Source organism: Dermacentor variabilis, chromosome 8 (assembly GCF_050947875.1).
Source record: "Dermacentor variabilis isolate Ectoservices chromosome 8, ASM5094787v1, whole genome shotgun sequence".
Classification (NCBI taxonomy): Eukaryota; Metazoa; Arthropoda; class Arachnida; order Ixodida; family Ixodidae; genus Dermacentor; species Dermacentor variabilis.
The window spans coordinates 36628462-36651555 of NC_134575.1; the positions used below are offsets into that span (position 1 = coordinate 36628462).

Here is a 23094-nt window from a genome sequence, read left to right on the forward strand (position 1 = left end):
CTGTGCTGATTGAACTGGGTTGAAAACCAAACATCGGCCCAACTTGGGTCATTGAGCATGTAACACTGTGTATGCGCTGCTCTTTGACGCCACGTTGGGTCTACTTTGATGCCAAGTTGGGTCACTGGGCATGTGGCACTTCGTATGCACCACCCTTCAGTGAACCTTTTTGACACCAACTTTGGTCACTTGGTATGTGACGCTCTTCAACAATCATGGGCAGCCTATCCTAATGATCTCCACTTACCTCTGTCTTGCACTAGCCGATTTCAAGCTGTGCCTGCAAATTTCTTAATTTCATCATCCCACCTAACTTTTTGCCGTCCTTGACAGTGCCTGCCTTTCCTTAGCACCCATTCCGTATCTCTGATAGACCACTGATTATCTGCCCTGTGCATTACACGACCTGGCCAGCTCCATTTTTTCCTCTTAATGTCAACTAGAATATTGACTACTCTTTCTTGCTCTCAGACCAACAACGCTCTCTTCCTGTCTCTCCAAGTTACACTTAACCTTTCTCGTTCCGTCGCTCGTTGTGCAGTTCTTAACTTGTTCCCAAGCTTCTTTGTTAACCTCTCAGTTACTGCCCCATATGCTGGTACCAGTAGAATGCAATTTTTGTGCACTTTTCTCTTGAATGATAGCAATAAGCTACTAGTCATGATTTGATGATGTCTGCAGTATGCGCGCTTTCATGGTTTGTCATTCCTATATTAAGTTATTTGTTGCTTGGGTTAGCTTACATACTTGTTGCCCTTGTGCTTTACTTCCGACTTCTATTTCTGTTTTTGAAATCAGCCTAATTACAGTTTCATTCATTACCTTTAATTTTATCTTCATATTTCTGTTCTAAAGCTACATATTTGTTGAGAGCACCAGGCTGAATTCATCTACTTTTACCCGGAGCGCTTCTGGGTTGGCCTGTTTCCGCTTAATTTGGTCTATCTCTCTTCATATTGAGAACAATCCTAGGTGTCACTAGCCTGTGATCACTGCTAATTACCATATACAACACTTCTACATTCTGCACTATGCTAGGGTCAGCATGGAGTACAAAATCTATTTCATTTCTTGTTTCCCCATTCGGGCTTTTCCAGGTGCACTGCATGTTACTGCACTTCCGGAGGAAGGTATTCATCATTTGAAGGCGATTCCTTTCCGCAAACTGTACCAACATCTCTTCTCTACTATGTCTATATTCGATGCCATAGTTGCCAGTTGCCTGTTCTCCCATCCAATTAACCTCCGACTTTTGCATTAAAGTTACCCATGAGTAGTGTAACTTTAGTTTGCACCTTCCTCATTGCCAATTCAACATGCTCATAAAGCTGTTCTATTTCTCTATCATCGTCACTGGAGGTTGAAGAGTAGGCTTGTACGTGTAATCTGTATCTCCTATTATGTTTTATTATGACGGCTGCTACCCTTTTAGTAATACTGTCACGTTGAAATGACGCTGAACAACCACAGTGGCAAAACGCGTTATGCAAACCTGTGCCCAGCAAAACAAGGAACACTCGACACAATGAAAGCAGGGAGCACACTCAACAATCGTCAAAATCTGATCCATGGGTAGAGTACAGTAGCTTTTATACATGACTCATGGAATGTTCCAGCATAATTGCTGGTGTCTTCATGCCTTCCAGAAAGCACTACACAATTCATGTCACGCATACAATCTGATTACACATGGTTCAGTGATAAGAGACAACAGACAGAACCAGTGAGGACATTCAATGTTCAAAGAAGTATATTTTTGTTTCCTAAACAGTTTGCTTTTATTCCCCTTGGCAATGATTTTTGAACGCACTCCGTAGCTTCACAACCGTCAAAAAAGAAACCAAAGACGGCCACCTGAAGGCGGTGCATGCATGCATAAGGAATGCATACTAGGCCTCTTTCCTTATTTGGCATGCTTCACTGTGCAGCAGATATGCTTCACTGCAAAACGAAGCTGTATTGCAACAAAGTGCAATGATCATTGCACTTCGCAAAGTCGAATATTACTTCTTTTAATGACTTGGCATTAGGAGTGTCAAAGTGGAAAAATGTGTATTTGTGTAAAGTGTGTAAAGCTGATCATGCGGTAAAGTTAGAAAGGGTACGAGAGAGCTTAGAAGAGCATGTATGTGTATATGTGTATATATGCGTATATAGTGCGAGTGACAATGGTCTACTCCGGAGCCTCATTAGTGGCATCTCACTTCTCTAAGAGCCAGGACGTGTTGAGTGAGCTCCTGAACAGCAATTTTCAATGTGGTGATTTAAATTGTGGATCTGGGAGCTCAAGGAGGTGTGAAGTAATGCACCCTAATGCATTTCTCTCATTTTTACCACTAAATCGCCACAGAATATCTTTTTAAGGCAAGCATCAAATAGCAAAACATTCAAAACTGCTATTCAAGAATTCTTATATTTACATGCCACTGTGTGCATTGAACCTACACCTGGGAGTGCTTGCTAGCACCCCTCACTGGTATGATCGTAGATGTGAGGCTTCGTTTAAGCCATAGGGATTACAGTGCCGTTCACTTATAACAATATCAAGAATGAAAAATTCGATCATTACAACTGAGCATCACTATATCTGGACTGCTGTAGAAAAAAAAGAAAAGCTGTCAAACATACCTTTGTAGCTCTAAACACAAACTTGCCACTTGCAACATAATATACACATTATAGAAAGTAGGCTGTGAAAAATGAAATGTTCATTTATCCCTCTAAACAGTGTCGAGCGTTGGGTGCACCTCAAGTCAAAAATCTGAACTTAATTTTGAGGTAATTTAATGCATACAACTGCAGTGTGTATCACATCCTGCTGTTGTGCAAACACTGGCGGCAATCCTTAACCCTTTCCCTGCAGAGTTTCTTGGCCAAAAATAATACAAAAACACTGATTTTTTTTTATTTGCCTACCGATCTTTTTTTTTTACTTGCCCAAATAATTCTAAGTATCTTCAAACAACCAGAAAATATACTTAAAAGCACTTTATTTGCAAGATACATGCAAAATATGTTTTTGAGAATACGGAAAGAGAGGATTAGCTTCCCTGCACTTCACAGCGGAGAGTCTCCAACTTTCTGTAGTCCTCATAGGAAAAAATGTCTCTTTAGAAATTCAAAAACAATACTGTGACAAGCGGGGCTCATACTTGTGGCGAGGGATGTCAGATCCCTACATTGCAGACTTGGTGTGGTAAATTTCAAAGCACAGAATAGTGCAGAGTGCTACTTCACATTCCTCATACCAAGTACGCGTTTCGTTCCTGGACGTCTTTGTGACATCCTTTCCTGAACGCTTTGCGCAGTGAAGCAGCATTCTGTGGGCTTCTGGTTGTTGTTAGCTTTCTTTTTTTTCAGTGGGAGGGAAGTATTTCGGAAAGTGGTGGGTGAGGGGTCTTGGTACCAAATTGCCAGCCACCCTTCCTTTCTCGCTGCGAGTTTCACTTCGGAGGTTCGCTGTGATTAGCCCCTCCAGGAGATTCAGTCGAAAATCTATGGGCATGCTCTTCCCACCTTCAGCTTTCTTGAAAATGATGAAAGCATTGAATATGGCCAAGTCCAGAATGTGACGGAACACCTTCTTATAGATTAACTCTTTTTGGTGCCGCACAGACGGATAATAAGAAAGATTTTGATTGTTCTTATCTACACCTCCCATTTTATGATAGTAGTCAAGCACTACATGTGGTTTTGCGAGCGTCTCATTCCGCTTTTTTCTCGCTTCTGTGGCTGTTGCGGCATGAACAGTGCTCAAGAGAGAGGTGCGCTTATCTTGCCAATGAAGAGACAAGCATTTCTGCTGTTGAAAAGCTTTGTCAGGAAAAGGTGCGTCCTTGCGTGTTGCATGCACGGTACCATACACATCCATTTTCTTTGAGATCAGAGCATTGACCAGCTTCAACCAGCATCGAAAAACTGAGGAGAGCAGTAGAAGTTATCTACTGTTAACTAGTACCTACAATCAAGATGGTTCTCCATCAGTGAAAGGACCACCTTTTCCCCCATATCCTTATCTCTCTCTATCGTTCCTTTTCTGGTCTATATAATAGCATTTGACATATACCAGGATGCCAACTCACAGAGCAAAAAAACTTCTTCCAAGCGAGGCACCATCACAAAGGCTCTCATCAGCAGAGACATTCGCATTCTGGCATGTAAACAGTGCGAAAACGTTCCCTTATCATCTCTAACATAGGCCAGATCTTCCACAGTCTTGGCTGAGGATGATTTTCTTTGTCAAGGCCAGCTTCATTCTCAACAAAATGAAGGAACTTCATTACCATCTGAAACTGGTTTCATTTGAAACTGGAGGATCGCTCTCTTCGACCAATACATAGAAATTTCCTGTTTTTTTAATTAGCTCCTGAAGAATAATTATCGCCTGAAACACACTGAGCTCTTCCGCAGTAAACTACTCCCAAAATATGTCGCTCAAGTTGTGCCGAGTAAAAAAACTGTTCAGCGTAGCAGTTGGTTTCATGGAGAATGAAATCTGTTATTTCATTCATTAGAAACGATTCAAAATACTGCACAATGTTCCCGTCCTTTCTCACAGGTACTTTTATGGCAGGCACAACCATGAAAACAAACCTTGGAGGTACCGGTGAGGGTTCTTTACACCTATTGGCATCCATTGCCAACCTATTGAGACGCCGTCGTTGTCCGAATACAATGTCTTAAGAAGAAGATATGCTGCTCAGTATCGTCGCTGGCAATCTCAGAAGAAAACCGAACGTTTTCTTGACTATCCGGGTCAAACAAAACTTCCGCAAACAAACATTTTTTTCCTTTTTTCCAGAGCAGAGCCATTGCCGGCACACACACGCACAGAGGAGGATGCCATTTTTAAATCCCTGTTGCCAGCATAGGAAAGTTTCTCAACAAAAATGCAAGCTTTGAGTGTTCTTATTTTATTTTGTACTGTGCCAACTGTCAAAGCCAAAAAAGAACTAAACAAAATGTATCAAAGTAGCTTGACTTCAGCAGTGCGCAAGCACTTGTTTCAGCGTGGACGAGCCCAGCTCCTTTTTGGTGGTAGCGGTACAAACCATGTGGATGAGCTCAGCTTTTCTACGGTAGGGAAAGGGTTAAAAGTGCAGGAAATCAATGAGAAACTTAATCAACGACAGCGCATTTTGCGTGAACATCGCGATGGTCATGGTAAACGATGGGCCATTGTCAGTCGCACTGTCACTGCAGCTGCCGTCGTTGCGCAACACCGCCATCTGTTGGGACAATGGTCACCTCATTGGAGATCTCTTCGCAAAAAGATGCATCAATATCTGCAATCAAACTCCTATATTGAAGCACCACCTGTTTAGAGGCTAGAAGTAAAGAGGCACTCCCAGAGCTCAGTAATGTCAGCAGCTTGCACCGTGTTCATTTTACTATCATGGGGGGTTACGTCCTGGCACATAAAGCAAAGAAAATAGCAGATTGGGTGAGGGAACAAATGCGAGTTAATGATATCTTAGTTGAAATCAAGAAAAAGAAATGGGCATCGGCAGGACATGTAATTAGGAGGGAAGATAACCGATGGTCATTAAGGGTTACGGACTGGATTCCAAGGGAAGGGAAGCGTAGCAGAGGGCGGCAGAAAGGTTGGCGGATGAGATCAAGAAGTTTACAGGGACAACATGGCCACAATTAGTACATGACCAGGGTAGTTGGAGAACTATGGGAGAGGCCTTAGCCCTGCAGTGGGCGTAACCAGGCTGCTGCTGATGATGATGACATAAAGCCCGCCTTTTTGAAACAGTTGTTTATGGTGAAAAACAGTTCCCTAACTCTTCTTCCATTGATCGGCATGACCACTAGGCCTAGCCTTCATGATCACTGCACTCCCGGTTTTCACAATCGTCAATATGAGCTCATACTATCTAGAGCCTTGCAACATTATCAGCTTCGTCTCAAGCAACACAGCTTTGCGCTTTGTCGGCACTATCATCTACAAACTAGGCCGTCCACTGCTTTGGGCCGCACAGTTTTTGCGCTCGCTGAGAGAGAGAGATTGTTGAAGGGTGGGCACCACCGCGCCGCTTCGCATTTCACTTTTACCTCTCTTTCTTTCTTTCTTCCTTTCTCTCTCTTTCTGTCCGAATGCATATGAAGTGCTATTGGGAGTGACATGCGTGTAACGCAGCTGGCGCCATTTTTTGGCGTGCTCCGCCAAGTTTCAAAGCTCCCTGTGGCTTTCGTAAGCACCACGTGGGCAAGATGCGCTGCGTGGAGATGGTGGCAGATACTACGCTGCGTAGGCAACCTTTCCGCCCTGTCTCGGGACCATTCATTTAAAGGGAACTTGGTAACGCAAATGTCAAGCTCAGTCTGCTTTGAAAGCACCATCTAGAAGGCAAAACTTTGACCATTCTAGTCGACACATGGTCATAACGTATTGTTATATGTTTCTTTTATAGCCCGAATGCATAAGTGGATACTCTAGATTGACTCATAGTTATGACTGATATATTGTTATCTGTGGTGTCATTACAGGTGCACTGCATTGTATGTAGCATGTAATCTTAGAAGTAGGCAAGTGACTAGCAAACCCTTGTGACCTTTAGGCATCAAGGTGACCAAAGTCGAGACCTCCGCAGTCAGTGAGCGAGAAGAATAGGGAGAACGAAGTGGCTCGAGTATTTGTTCGTGACAACTATGCAAAGACAAGAGACAACAAAGACAGGGAAAGCATAAAACCATCTACTTGTAGGTACCCAAAGTCAAGATGAGGAATGATGCATACAAGGCAAATGAGTGTTAACAAGTCTAAAATTCAAAAAGATGTGAAACACTGAATCGGGACACTGAGGTGAATGCGCAAAATTAATAGGAGAGAAAATCTGGAATGACGGCATCCTAGACTGCAAGCACCGTAAACATTACAAGATTGGAAGCAATGAAACCCATGTACAAAATGTGAAGACCAAGATGGTTCGACAAGGCAATGAGAAGGGATGAAAACATCGCCTCTATGGAGGTAATTTAATGAACTATCAAGATAAAATTAGCTTGACAGCACAATGACAAGACACCTTAACATAGAGAAATTTTGCAGGACGTGTCTGGTGTGTCTGGAGGAGAGGGGAGAAACACGTATGATGTGGCAACATGTCAGTCTTTGCTGTGTTGATATCAGCCGGGTTCATTTTGTTATAATCCCTGATTACAAAATGTGACGGGAGACTTCAGGCATTTAAGTTCAATAAAAAGAGATAGTTTAATAAATGATTAATAAAAGCCCCATGTTTTGAACACAGAATAAGAAATGGGTTGCTGCGACAAAGGGCAGAGAGACGAAACTATATCCAAGATGCGTCTTGACCTCTGAAGTTTCCACATTCTTAGCAAACAAGAATGCGAGCCCTAAGCTCTTGTCGGTAAGGTTTCTGGCCCCTTCTTCAGCAAATTAGAGTGTGAACTTACGTTAAATAAATTGTGCAGAAACCACAGACCATGACTGGCAATTTAAGCAAATAGGCCAAACGAACGAGAGGGTGAATTAATGTTTTCCTTGCCAAGTCTGACCACCAACCATCACAGTCCTCCAACTAAGAACGAAAACGGCCGAAAGAGAAAGAAAAAGAAAAAAGCTATCCACATTAAACGATTTCGTAGCAGCTGCACATCCATGCCAGAATGAAATGTACAGATTACACCACGCTGTTACACATAAAGCCCAGAGCAAGTGGTGAAGCTGCAAGAATATACCTACCTACTAACAATATACCAACAGCTGCCAATCCCAACTCAAACAAATATTGGGACATTTAAGAACACCTGCTGACCTGCAGAGCTATTTCTGATGTGTTTGGAGCAGTTTAGGCACTTGTTTCAGCCGAGTGGCATTCCCTGTGCATGAGACCTAAGCTAAACTAAAACTTTCGCGCACCACTCACATGCATTGCTCATGGTGCAGCCATTGCATCGTCCAGATAGAGTCTTACAACTATAAGTCAGACGTTGAGAATGCCATTGGCAAGTGATAGGGCCCCTGATGCAAAGGATGTTGGTGAACAACAGTGGTCCCGTAGAAAAATGGCTCACAGATGACAAAAATCTGTTGGTAGTTGGCAACACTATTCTTTTTTTTTATGATTTATTGTCTTGGGGACAGCTGCAAACAAGTTTCCTGGATTATTCTTCCACTGTGTCTTTTGTGATGGCACCAGGCATTAAGTGCAATACACTATTGTATGTGTTGTGGCCTACACAATTTTATTACGAGTTTAACACATTGTGGGAACTTCCAACCTTTAAATGGCAAACCTTAATAGCTTAAATGTGTGAACAAGCCTTGCCACTTCTCCAGCGCGCAGTGATAGGATGTCATACATCACTCAAGCCACTATTAATTAACTCCTCCTTTACTGCAGCAACACAAGTTATAGAAGAAACAGCATGCCTTGAGCAAATGGATATACATACCAAATTCTGGACTAAGCTGACCAGCAGCAATCGGCACTTGTGGCTGTTTGTTGTCAACGGTGCAGAGACAGGCTAGATCTTCGTTGGCACAACAAACATCAGCAAAAGCTGTAAAGACAGCAGTAGCACAGTAAAACACATTAGGCAAATGGCTGTACACACAGCCAGGGATATGGACCTAGGGCACTGCACCACATAACTGCCACAAATTGAAACATATCCTCCTCACGCAGCTGGGAAAAACGTTATTTTACCTGCAAGCATCACAATTTTATAGAGTTGGTCTAGCTAGTTAGTGACTGACGTCTTAAATAAATCGTGGAGCTGCAACATTCATTTGGGTACAGATTACCAGCCGAGCTGTTTAGGCTACATACATGTGCTGCATACATTATGAAACCATACATTATTTTGCATACATGACACTCATACGCACATATACATTTATACATATTTTATTTCAAAACGATGGTGATCCCTGCTTTATGATTCCGTCTTCACCAAGGTCAAGTCGATGCACGAACTGTGTATGGTCATTGCTTTCAATGTGTCAGTGTCGCACACGAAACCAAATTCGTAGGTGATGTATTCGATGAACCACTAATTTTGCCATTTAGAAATGTCCACGTTGAAATCACCAACCACCAAGATTGCCGTGCTCTGGTCTGTCACACAATGCAAGAAGTGGACACGCGTGCACTTTTCCACGTCCACCTTTGACGTATTCAGCGATGTGTACACAGTGTACACGACGATTTTGTCGGATGTCTTTGTGATGCACACTTCCACAGTAGACGGAGTCCGACCAAAGTTCATATCCTTCCATTCCGACTGCATCGTTGGCATATATTGCAACTCCCGCAAACTGATTGCCCCTTCTTTTAGCACACACAACTCCGCTGTAACTTTTCACCTCATGAAATGCAACATCCGTCCACGTCTCGGAGAAGCACAAGATGGGTACTGCGCGTAGCAAAGTCGTGCACAACATCTATCGAATGCAGCCCCAATGAATGGATTCTAAGAGCCGTGAGTGCAACGGGACATGGTTCTTTCAAGTATTCGAGGCGCATGCTGGTGACAGTATGCAACCCATGGTTCTTGAGTCGCCAAAATTCGTCACTAATTTCCCAGTCGACAGTGTGTTTGTAGTTGTAGAATTTAAAGTTGTTTTTTGCACTGGTAAGATACAGACGATCGACATCGGTACACCTACTCAAGGCAACAAACACCAAATTTTTAGGGATGGGTCCTGTCATACTCGCATACGACTTTGCTGTATGTAGATGCCTGCGATTTGTAAACAGTCAATGTGCTGTCCTGCACCAACAAAAATTGTGTCCGCTTACATCCCATGTCATTTTTCACGTGGATGGTGACGGTGCTTGTCTGTACTCGATGCGCATGCCACGTCTCTTAGCCACATCACTTAACGGCTTTGCCTTGAGATGGGCTAACCTAGCGCTGCTGTTTGCATTTAGCTTGAACCAAAGTCGACAGGGGGTGTCAATGGAATTGTTGGTGTACTCCAGAACGCGTAGAACACCAGCGGCACCGTTCACAAGTCTGTCACATCGATGTTCAGTGTTATCATGGAAGGCTCTCCGACCACAAGAATAATCGCAGGGGGTAGATTACCCAACTCCGCAACCTTCTTCTTGACGATCTCGACCACCCGAGACTGCTGAGTGTTCGTGTGCCAATCCACATATTGATCTTTGGCTCCTGCCACAACGACACCGTCAATCCCCACACACTACCACTTCCACATTAACCTTTTGGGCTTCTTCATTGTAGCAGTACAATCTCAGCAACCTTCTTCTTGACAATCTCGACCACCCGAGACTGCTGAGTGTTCATGTGCCAATCCACATATTGATCTTTGGCTCCTGCCACAACGACACCGTCAATCCCCACTCACTACCACTTCCACATTAACCTTTTGGGCTTCTTCATTGGAGCAGTACAATCTCAGCACATTGGCAGCGAGTGCCATTGCGTGGTTGGCAGTCATGAAGCTGGTTTCGATGAGGGCGACTTCAGGTGCATCCAACTGGCCCCCCATCTCCAATCTTGGTCAGAATCAAAGAGAATGTAGCATCCTTCTGCCTCACCACCTGGCACAGAGGGAAGTAGTCCAGGCGATTCCACCTCACCCCGATGCAGAATGCTTTGTTTTTATCTTGTTCTCGTCTGTATATCGGGCTCGCTCTAATGGTTGGCAACTGGTACAAATCGTCACACATTATGACATCAAGCCCCCCAAATGGCTCGTCGTAGTTGTACATGATTTGTCTTTAATGCAATAGTTCTGTGGAAACCCGCAAGGTGGAGAGAAGTAATTAATAAGGGGAAATGAGACGTCCACCCAAACATAGCTAAGTGCCTTCCTTTGCAGCACTTAGCTATGTTTGGGTGGACGTCTCATTTCCCCTTATTAATTAATTATTTGTCTTAATCAGACATCTATTCTGGTGAACATAGTGGCGGATATCACACTAACTTTGTCAATAAACACGCACTTGACGTTTCTGAAGGCGGCCCGATACGTGTTGAGATTGCAGTCCAACAAACCAACATTGTTTAATTCATCTTGAATGCCACATGTACTGAAGTGCCTGCAATGGCAACTGCCACCTTTCTAGTACTGGCGCATATGCAGTACGCATTGGTGTTGTATTTACCGAGGGAAACCACACTGAAGTACCTGTTGTACATGTCCATGATCAAATGAAGAACAAACACATTCCCGCATCCAGCAGGCCCGGTCAGAAACACTCAATGTGAACGGGATCCTGACATAGTAATGTAATGCATGGCTTCTCGGATAATTTCGTACTGTTCCTGATTAGTCAGTCTCACCATCGTGTATATCACTTCCTTGGTGTAGATATAAGTCCTCTTGCACACGGCAGCACAAGGCATGTCGCTCTCAATGAGCACTTCGTACTTGGTGTCTCCAAGGATGTCTGCATCTTTGTCCAAGTCGATGTGCACTGACGCCTCCCGTCTCTGTTGAATGCCATTGTCTCTTTGCTGATCTTGCATGTTATGTTCTTCGGAAATGGCGGTTCTCAAAATTTCCATAATCTTTCGACAATCCATTCCCATCACGTACTCTCCGCTTTTTGTCACTATAGTTTCAACGTTTTAGTCGTAAATTATGTGAAACATGTTGCCGTCGAGGACGTCCACTTTTCGTCTGACTGCAAAGAAGAGCAGAACCTGTTCTCTTTTGTAGTTTGAAACGTCTTCACTGCTGCACTGCCTCGAGAGTATGGGGCATGGCTTCTCTCTGAGTTTATAAGTGTGTGTCTTGGCATCATATGTATACCACAATATGTAATCGGCCAGGCATACATGTTCAAGGTCTGATGGGCGATCCTCAAACTCTGGACCACATTATGTTGCCAGACCTGTGTCGAGGTTCCATCAATGCCTTCCCTGGTTCGTGGCTCTTTTCAACCCATGTTCGCTCTTTGGGAAGATACGCATGTGTGTACAGTATGGCCCGACTCTTCTCCAACACGTTTTGCTTGAGCATAGACCATGCCGCCTCCTGTGCAGACATCTCGATAGTCTTTCAGCATGGTTGCACCTAGCACCTTCAGCACATCGGCTTACTGCATCTCCAGCTTGTCTTCCATAATCTTAAGTATGGCTTTATGCAGATGCAAAATGCCTCTGTCTTCCTTGTTGATGTAGTTGACCCCATAGTTCGCGTAATGATTGAGAATAATCTGGAGATCCATGTTCAAATTAAGGACCAAACCAATCCAAGGGTTAAATGCATTCGTCTACTTTTCCCTTACAGTGCATTTGTGAAGAATGCACAGTCTTGCAAACACAGACCTGAGGATGTCGACATACTCTTCCTTGATACGGACATTAAGGTAATCAAAAAAGTCCTGGTTTGTTTCATATTCAATGTCTTGCAATTTTGCACGCATGGCGTGATACTTTTCTCTCAACGCATTTTGTCTGTCTACTTCTATGGGCAACTCCGTTGGTGGAAATAGCACAATAACCATAGTGCGGTCACTCAGCCTGAACGGAGCTCCGAAACGACAGATGTTCTGGTTCTTCTTGTACCAGGTGAATGCGCGATGGTATATCTGACACGCCTCTCTAGGCAACACCGATGAGTCCAAAGAGATCAATCAGCCAGTGAACCATCGTGTCGGGCATGTTCATACTGAATTCCTCAGCAGGAGTTCCATTCGGCCACCGCAGAACATGCATGTAAGAGCTGCCGTGGTGCTGGAATTCCACGATGTAATACAGCTTAAACTGGGACACTGTCTTTTCTTTGAGTATGCTGAGAATTATGTCGAAGATGCGACTGCAGTAAATGGCACACCTCACAGGATCATTATTGACGAGATCTGTGACACCCATAAGATTCAGTTCCTCGAGGGACCGTGGTGAAAAATGCTTGTTTCCGTTCACTTGCAATTGCTCCAAAAGTATGTGCAGGCAAACCCAATGCAGTTCTGATGCAGACAATGTGAGAAATGCGGTGGGCTTTCCGGGTTGTTGAACTAACGCAAACACCTCTCTCTTCCTCGCTCTTGATCGATGGCCGACTTGACAAACCCCATTTTCAAGCTGATTATGTGTCATGCAGTCCGTAGCGTGGTTACTCAAGAACATCACCATCTTCTCCACCATGTGATGGCGAATCACCTTTATTACCATATACATCACGTGTGTGGGGTGCATGCCCCGTCGATCCGCAAGACGAATCTCGCTCATGGCCAGAAAAAATGGAGTTGTGCGGTCACTTTGGATTTTGCACGGATGCCAAAGCTATATCTGGGAAAATACAACTTCTACATTGGAATCACACAGCAGAAAAATCGGCATCTGACCTTCGCCAGGAGCAACGAGCACATGCTCACTCCCGTTTACCACATTCAACATACGCATGTTCAAAATATTATTTGCAATCTGCTGTTCATCATACACCACATCTCACTTGTTGCATTCAGTGTTTTGACACAAAGGCACTAGTCGTTCCCGTCATCAACATCTACCAGATGTTCGACTTCATCGTCGTTGATGGAGTCGGTGTCTGTGGAGAGATCTTTGAATGTGTATGGGTATGTTGGATATGTTGTTTCATCTATAAAGAGGCATTTCTATTAAACAGTCAAGCCACAGCTATATTTTACTCTTTTGCATGGTGCCAGCCACATACATTGATCTTGAGAGGCGCTGACACTTCGAATAAACATTTATTGCAATGTCATCGTCTATCTTGCATGGAAGTGTCTGCAGCATTTCCCGAATGTCGATCAGCATCCGTGAGACAGACATGGAATTGACATGAACACAATCCGCAGAGCAACGAGGAGTTCTTCCAAGACGTTCAAGGGAGGAAGATGGGCCGATATGGGCGGGTACACATAGCCGCGAGCCATAGACAATAGAGGGAACTTCCCGTGCTAGAGAGAGTCCTTACACGAGCTGCACACCGTGAACGCACTCACATCTAAGGATGGGTTGTTCAGGAGCGAGCCGGATCTTTTGAGCAGCTCTTTTTAAAGAACAAGTGAGCCATGGTTCAGTACAAGTGAACCACAGTTCTTTTAGAGAAAAAGCCGTACCGAGCCGTTCCCTCTGAGCCAGCTCCTTCTCGGTGTGATTTTGTCAGTTCTCAGTCTTTCTCCACGTTCCAAACGTTCATTTGCGTTCCAGTCAGCTCAGCTCGGACTCGGCTGCTGTTCTGTTTTTGCCCTCTGCCGTCACTCTCACCCAGCTACAGAGAGTGCAGCTCCACTCAGCTCGTTGGCTCATAGCTCACAGGAGGCGAGATCGCGCAAGCATCTTGCTTTCCAAATTTTTGTTTGTGCACTAGTGTATCGCTAGCAACACGCTTTCGTCTGCGGACAATTGTCAGCATGGCAAGGTACGTGACAGTGAATGCTGCCTACTCAGTGACGTATCAGTCACAGTATAATTTTATTGTCAATATCAGAAAAGAAAGGTATTAAATAGTTACCAGCAGTGGCCTAGCCAGAAATTTATTTTGGGGTGGGGGAGGGGGTTTCTGCCCACTACCACTCTTTCCTCTCTCTCTCTATTATATATATATATATATATATATATATATATATATATATATATATATATATATATTGTTACGTGTAGCTGACGTACGAGTCTACAATATATGTACACGCAGACAAGCGGTGGCAATGATGGCGACGCTATATCAAGCGGTCGCCACGTCGTCTTCCTTCTCCTCAGTGCAGCCACACTGTGGCGGCTGTTCCGTAGCATCACCCCCGGCAGTAGAAGCGCCGTCCCGGTGCTGAATCTACACATCCGCGGCGAAAGGTGTGTGATATGGCTTTAGTCTCGCCACGTGAACGATGTCACTTGCAGCCGACGATGACGCTGACAGGTCGGCGGGGACGACTTCATACGTGACATCGGTCACTTGTCGCACCACACGGTATGGGCCAGTGTAGCGGGACAGCAGCTTTTCGGAAAGGCCCACACGTCGAATGGGGGTCCAGAGAAGCACCAGAGAACCCGGAGTAAACTGTACGTCGCGATGGTGGCAATCATAGAGGCGTCTCTGATGCTCCTGCGAGGCCTCGAGACGGGTGCGGGCGAGCTGGCGCGCGTGGTCGGCGTGTGCGATCGCGTCGCGGGCGTATGCAGTGGTTGAACGTGTGGCCGAGGGCAACAATGTGTCCAAGGGCAACGCGGGTTCTCGGCCATATAGGAGATAGAATGGCGAATAGCCGGCGGTGTCGTGACGCGATGAATTATACGCGAACGTCACATATGGTAGGTGAAGATCCCAGTCGTGGTGGTCGGTCGCGACGTACTTGGATAGCATGTCGGTGATGGTCCGGTTGAGGCGCTCCGTGAGGCCGTTGGTCTGTGGGTGGTAGGACGTGCTGAACTTGTGCTTAGTCGAGCAGGAGTGGAGAATGTCCTCGACGACTGCCGACAGAAAGCTGCGGCCACGGTCAGTGAGTAATTGGCGCGGGGCACCGTGCACTAAAATGATGTCATAGAGCAGAAAGTCAGCAACGTCAGTAGCACAACTTGTCGGGAGGGCTCTGGTGATTGCGTACCGCGTAGCATAATCAGTAGCGACGGCGACCCATTTATTGCCGGAGCCCGAGAGAGGGAACGGTCCAAGAAGGTCTAGACCAACACGGAAAAAGGGTTCCGGTGGGATGTCGATCGGCTGAAGACATCCAGCTGGAGGTGTGGAGGGCTTCTTCCGGCGCTGACAGGGCTCACAAGCGGCAACGTAGCGCCGCACGGAGCGAGCGAGACCCGGCCAAAAGAAGCGACGGCGTACACGGTCGTATGTGCGCGAGACGCCCAAGTGTCCAGCCACGGGAGCGTCGTGAAGTTGTTGGAGGACAGTCGACCGCAAGTGGGATGGAAGTACGAGCAGAAGGTCACGGCCGTGTGGATCGAGATTGCGGCGGTATAGTGTCCCTTCCTTAAGGAGAAACATCCGGAGAGAAGCGTCGCCAGGCGTTGACTCCAGATGGTCGATGAGGGCTCGTAAGGAAGGATCGCGGCGTTGCTCATTGCCGATTTCGAGCAACTTGGACACAGAGAAAACGCAAGTGATGGTGTCCGCATCAGCCGGGTCGTCGACGGGGTAGCGGGACAAACAATCGGCATCCTGGTGCAAGCGTCCCGTCTTGTATACCACGGAGAAGGTATATTCTTGCAGGCGTAACGCCCAGCGAGCGAGTCGTCCCGAGGGGTCCTTGAGCGAGGATAGCCAGCAGAGCGCGTGGTGATCAGTGATGACACAGAAGGGGCGTCCGTACAAGTAGGGGCGAAACTTGGCAACAGCCCACACAAGAGCGAGGCACTCGCGCTCTGTGATTGAATAATTGCGCTCGGCGGGTGATAGAAGTCGGCTGGCATAGGCTATAACGCGATCATGTCCACGCTGGTGTTGTGCTAATACTGCTCCTATGCCGTGACCACTGGCAGCAGTTCGAACTTCCGTTGAAGCGGACGGGTCAAAATGGGCCAGAATTGGAGGCGTGGTAAGGAGAGTAGTGAGCTGCGAAAAAGATGCGGCATGGTCAGGTCCCCAAGAAAAGAGGGCGTCTTTCTTCAAGAGGTCGGTAAGGGGACGGGCGATGGTCGCAAAATCCTTCACAAAGCGTCGGAAATATGAGCACAGCCCTACGAAACTACGAACGTCCTTGGTAGACTTCGGAACAGGAAAGTTCGTAACGGCGCGAATCTTGTCCGGGTCAGGTCGCACGCCTCTGGCGTCCACGAGGTGTCCAAGGACGGTGATTTGGCGGCGAGCGAAGTGACATTTTGACGAGTTCAACTGGAGACCGGCGCGGCGGAACACGTCAAGAATCGCTGAAAGGCGGTCTAGATGCGTGTCAAATGTGGGTGAGTAAACGATGACGTCGTCCAGATAGCACAAACAGGTGGACCACTTGAACCCCTGAAGCAAAGAGTCCATCATTCGTTCGAAGGTGGCGGGCGCGTTACAGAGACCGAAAGGCATCACCTTGAACTGATAAAGGCCGTCAGGGGTAACAAATGCAGTCTTCTCTCTGTCCATGGCGTCGACGGATATCTGCCAGTATCCGGACCGTAAGTCGATAGAAGAAAAATAAGTGGCACCGTACAGGCAGTCTAGAGCGTCATCAATACGTGGCAAAGGGTACACGTCCTTTTTTGTGATTTTGTTCAGGTGGCGATAATCGACACAAAAACGCCACGTTCCATCCTTCTTTTTGACTAGTACGACGGGAGAAGCCCAGGGACTACAGGAAGGCTCGATAATGTCCTTTGCAAGCATCTTTTTGACTTCCTGTTGGATAACAGCTCGTTCTGACGCAGAAACACGATATGGACGACGGTGAATAGGGTTCGCATCGCCAGTGTTTATGCGATGGGTCACGACGGACGTTTGACCTAAGGGTCGATTGTCAAAGTCAAAAATGTCGCGATAGCCTTCAAGAACGCGGCAAAGGGCTGCAGCTTGAGCAGGTGTAAGGTCAGAGGAGACCATCTTCTTCATGTCGACGTCAGTACTGTGCGATGACGTCACGGTATGGGCTGAGCTGTAACGATCTTCCACTGTGAATGGCTCAACCTCATCATCCTGCAAAGCGCGAATTATAGCCAAGGAGATCCCCTGAGGCAGAACTTGCGCGGTTAGCGCGAAATTGACGAGTGGAAGGCAGGTGCGGTTACCAGTAATTTTCAGCACAGTGTGCGGCACGATAACACCATGTGTAAGCATAACGGCCGGAAGTGGTGCGGCCACGTAATTGCCGTCAGGTACAGCTGGTGAGGACAACAAGTCAACGTGTGTCATAGAGTGAGGTGGTAGGCGAATAAAATCGATGCAGCTCAGATGGCCGGGAGGCGGGTCCACAGGGTCGGCAAGAAGAGGCAAGGCAAGGCGAAGTGAGCCGGCCGAACAGTCAATGAGGGCAGAATGATGGGCAAGAAAATCCAGACCGAGAATGAGTACGTGAGGGCAATGCTCGATGACGGTGAAGAGAACGACGGTGTGTCTCTCAGCAATGGTGAGTCGGGCAGAGCACATGCCAACAATAGCGACAGTCCCTCCGTCGGCGACTTGTACAAATCGGTTCGGGGCAGGCGTCAGAACTTTCTTGAGCCGACGGCGAAGAGCAGCACTCATAATGGACACATGCGCCCCGGTGTCAATCAACGCGCACACAGGAACATTGTCGACGAGAACGTCCAAAAGATGCTGGTTCGTCGGTAAGGTGAAGCGAGGATTTTGAGCCAATGTCGTCTTTGCAGCTTCACCTCCAGAAGCTGCGCTGTCTAGTTTTCCGGTCGGGGGAGCGGCGAGTAGGTCGGAGAAGAAGCACGGCGAGACGGGGGCGAGCGAGATTGACGACGGGAGGGAGAAGGCGAGCGGGAGTAGCGGGGACGTGTCAAAGGCGTCGCAGGGTCAGATGATGGGGTGGGCATAGAAGGGGCGAAGGAAAAGGACGCACTAGAGGGGCGAGGGTGGTAATTAGGAGAATAGCGTGTGGGGGAAGTCCAGCGGCTGCGGCAGTGGCGAGCGACATGTCCAATGCGTCGGCAGTTAAAACAGATCGGCTTGTCGTCCACGGTTCGCCATTCTGAGGGGTTGCGCTGTCCATAAGAGTAAGAAGGGCGCGGTGGGGCCGTGCGTGGAGAGAGAGGTTCCGAGCATGCGGAACGAATGGAGTGCAGGCCGACGTTGGATAACTCTTGACGGACGATGGCCTGGATCAAGGAGATTGTCACCGGAGAATGATCAGGTGACGGAAAGGAAGGGGCCGCCGGTTGTGCCGCTTCGACCTCACGACGAATAATGCGGGTCAAGTTGTCACATCGCGACGGCTGGTGGAAGAGGTCGTCACAGGATGACGTAGCAGCTGTGTTGGGAAGTCGCGTGATGTGCTGGGATAACCGGCGGCTTTTAGCATGCTCAAGACGGCGGCACTCCTTGAGGATCGTATCGATGCTGGTGACGTTGGTAAACACCAGTAAATTGAAGGCGTCGTCAGCAATCCCTTTGAGGACGTGATTTACCTTATCGTCCTCAGACATGGTCGGGTCAGCCTTGGCACAAAGGGCCAAGACGTCGAGAATGTAGGACACGTAGGACTCGGTCGACGTCTGTACACGTGTGGCTAGGGCTTTCTTGGCAGTGACTTGACGACCGAAGGGATTGCCAAAAAGGTCGCGGAGCTTCTCTTTGAAGAGATCCCAGCTCGAGATCTCCTCTTCGTGAGTCTGGAACCATGCAAGTGGAGCTCCGTCGAGGTAGAAAACAACGTTCGCGAGCATAATAGTCGAATCCCACCTGTGACTGGTGCTGACACGTTCGTATAAGCGGAGCCAGTCGTCAACATCAGGACTGCCGACTCCGTTAAAAACACCAGGATCCCGAGGTGGGGAAATGGCGACGTAGGTCGGGGCTGCAGGCGGAGACGGTTGCGTAGAGGAAGTGCCGCCAGCAGGAGCCGAAGTTGCACTGTCGCCGTTGCGACCGCTGCGAAGCTCCATGACGGGTACGGGGAACGTCCACCTCCACCAAATTAATGTTACGTGTAGCTGACGTACGAGTCTACAATATATTTACACGCAGACAAGCGGTGGCATTGATGGCGACGCTATATCAAGCGGTCGCCACGTCGTCTTCCTTCTCCTCAGTGCAGCCACACTGTGGCGGCTGTTCCGTAGCAATATATATATATATATATATATATATATATATATATAAGTTGTACATCATGCAAAGACAAACTCCGCGGACAAGAATGCTTTAACGACGAGGATGCGTGTTTTGCAGCCACTTCGAATCAATTATGCTATCATCCTTAAGCTATTAAAAAAAAAATTCATTTACGAATTGATGCACTTATATAATGTATGTCGATGACGTAACTGTTACATGACTTGGAAAAATAAACAGCTCTAGAAACGGGGACATACAAAAACAAGACAGCACACTATCATGTGTCTTCTGGTTTGCAGGCCAGGCTTTCTGCAGCCCAGGTAACAGTGGAGATCATCATTGTTTTGCAGTCAGACCTTCTCGTGAGTGCTACAGCCACGGCTACGTGCGGGAGACGGCCGGCACCATTTTGCAAGTTTTCTATCGCTCAGCTGTGCTTTCGGCATTGTGGGCATGCTATATTATTCTAGATTTAAAAATAAAGGAACAAAGCTTTGCGCTAGAACTTCGACAGTATCATATGATGCAAATTTCACTTTTGGCGAGTTGCTGTCCGACTTTTTTGAAGAGATGTTTAAAAGTAAGTTGCGAACATGGTATTGTAGTCATCACACAACGCATATTGTTATTTGATCACCCCCGGGAATTGACGAGGCAGACAGTCCCAAGCAGGGCTGCTTCCTGTTTAGAAGCCTTTGTGAAAATTACAGCATCCGTTGTTCGCAGTAAAATAGGAGCAGGTAGCTCCGAGAGATTTGAAAGCGTCGCGTCTCCTGACACCTGTCTATTCTGAAAATTCCCGCGACGTTTAGTTAGGATGGGCTCTCCACAGCAAGCAGCACATGTTACCACGTGGTAGGTGAGCCTCAGCCAGGTAACCGGCCACATCTCTCTGGGGTTGAGCAATCGGGCACTGAAGAGGAGCTCTCTCCATGTCCATAATTATCCGCCAAATTAGGCAGTTGTTGTGGCAGTTGCTTAGCCTCCTTGGCCCAGCACCCCCATCATTGATATATTTTACGGTGCGCAAATCAGTGTTCTTTTAAGGCAAAACTTTCTTTTCCTCAAAAGTTTGCCCGCATCGGGGGTGGTTCAGAGTAGGTATATACATGGAAAGAGCACGGCAGAGAGGAAAGATGCGAGAAACTCATTCAGACCTTTGCACCGCGTCAAATATGCGCAAAGCCCTCTGAAGCTCCCAGGGCATTCAATGCCACAGTAGCCTCTTGACAGCTGTAATTATTCGTGACCCCCCGCAAAACCACTGCAGAAATTACAGTGCTTCCCTTTCTACTAAATAAAAGTTCATTGTCTGTCTGTCTGTCCCTTTCTACTATACCCAAGTCCAGAAGGAAGCTAGATAAAAAGGTAGAGGGGGGAGAGGAGACAGAGAACAGGTATACCCGACGCAGTCGCGAAACGAGTGATTAACAGCCTTGTCACTCTTCATTCACAACTCCCATACAGGGCGGGGAGCCGAGGGGACAGGGAAAAGGTGATGTGAGAAGGCAAGAAAATGCGATTACTATAGCCGCGACAGCGGTTGTGGGCAAACTGGATAAAGTTCTCGGTACGGTGACATGACAATCCCCTCCTCCCCCCTTGGACTTTCCCTTTCATCCATGTCACTCTTTCGGTGTCCACCTCCTGAAACTTTCTGCTCCGTCAGAAAATTTCGGGGTGGAGGGTTTTTCGACAGCTCCCCCCCCCCCCCCCCCCCCCACCGCCCCTGTCTACGCCAATGGTCTTATTTTACTACTGCGTGTAATTCTACTAATGCATTTATAATCTTTTTTTCGTTTTTTTTTTTCAGAGCACGCTGGGTGCATACCACATGTTACGGATTTAGGCGAACCGGTGAGCTGTTTAAATGAACCGGTTCATTTCAGTGAGCTGAGGCCATATTCTGAAACAATCCACTTCGACGATACTGTCGCCATCAGGTGCGTGCCGATTGGCTGGTTGCACAAAATCGGATGACGTAATGCTCAACCAGCCAATCAAATCATCCGAGTTTTCTAAGACAGCCAAAACAGCGCGCGCCGACTGAGAACGCGTGGCCAAGGCGATAGTATTGCCGAAAGTGACCGTTTCAGAATACGGCCCTTGAGCCGTTCCGAGCCGCTCACTGAAGTGAGCCCTCCTTCCCATCTCTACTCACATCCACGTCTCCGCCGAACGATTCCGATAGCACTCTCGTTGCAGCTTCCCTGTCATCGGTCACGGTCCAAATACATTTCAAATCATGCTTGAACCACACAGTCAATCGCAGAGCGAATGGCTATGTCCAGACTCCGCGTCCAGAAACATTTTCTTGAATTTGGAATTTGCCCCGATAAAACTCGGCGGAGGTCGCAACTCACGTTTCTGACGCTTGGACACAGCCTCGGACGCCTGCGCTTGACGCTCACGAGTGGCTTCTTGTGCACGATCATTATCGGCAAGTTGGGCACGACGTCGTCGGCTATATTCTCGCATCTGACTGAGGCGACGTTCCTCGGGGTCTTTGGGTGCATTCTCTGCCAATGTCTCCGCTTTTGCACGGTCCCGCTGTCGCTGGCTATATTCGCGTCTCTGTTGTCGGCGCCTCTCCGCTTGTTCCTCCGGCGTGAGCGCGCTGCGCCGTCTCCCCATCTCCGATTTCTCGCAGTCACAGAATAAAGAACCAGTGCTATAACGCGCGCATTCCAGTTTTTAGTTATGGCGGTAACTGGCTACACGCGTGTGGTAGAAAAAGCCTGTGAAATGCAGCGAAATGCCCAACCAAAACGCTGCTGCCACGCGCGGAAGTGACGTCACAGTTGAGACGACGTAGTCGTGACGTTTTATTGCACAAGTATGGCGTGTTCCGGTTTATAGTTTTGAGCGCGCTGCTTGAGCTGCTTGTATTTTCGAGCTTTATTAAAACACGATTTAGTCGTTTTTTACTGTATTGTGTGCTAGAATATTCTCCTAGTTAGTTACGTTGGAAGAACCGGATAGTTTCCGGTGGTGGTAACAACTTTATTGAGACTGGCAGGCCCGAGTCCTAGGATGGCCCCTCACGAGGAGCGACCCTATCGGCCCAGGCAACGAGGGCTTTTTGTAGTTACCGAGTTTGCGATCACGAGGGACACATGGGCGCAGCCATGGAGCAGCTCGTTTCCTTGTGCCTTGCGGCGCGTTTATTTTATAGTAGTGTGGTCTTGTGCAGCTCCGTATGTTTTGTTTGTTGAATTTATTGTTGTGAAAGGGGCACAAGTGTGCTCTCGGCTAGGCAGCACGTTTTTCTCTTATGGTAGAAAGGTTTCAACTCGTTATTTGTTTTGTTTATTTATTTATGTAATTATTTGGTACAAATTAATAAACGCTTGAGATTTGTGCATTAATCACGAAAAAAAAATTTTTTTCTTTCCTCCTTCGTGGCTACCTGAACTGAGGAGGCCACCCACCTTTAGGCGCAACTCAACAAGAAA

At 47.1% G+C, this 23094-nt stretch overlaps 1 protein-coding gene across 4 annotated transcripts in view; it reads right to left on the reverse strand.

The window, feature by feature from the left end:
* LOC142590009 (uncharacterized) overlaps positions 1–22447 on the reverse strand; it is a 43337-nt gene extending 20890 nt beyond the window's left edge. For 2 of the 4 annotated variants that reach the window (XM_075701814.1, XM_075701817.1), the window contains exons 1-2: positions 22003–22445; positions 8428–8535 (exon numbers count right to left, since the gene is read on the reverse strand). In XM_075701814.1, the coding sequence (XP_075557929.1) occupies positions 8428–8535; positions 22003–22273 (379 nt within the window). In that variant the 5' untranslated portion in view covers positions 22274–22445. Of the gene's footprint in view, positions 1–8427; positions 8536–22002 lie in introns of all 4 variants that reach the window. The other 2 variants (XM_075701816.1, XM_075701813.1) reach the window with 2 other exon arrangements.
* Between the last annotated feature and the right edge of the window lie 647 nt (positions 22448–23094).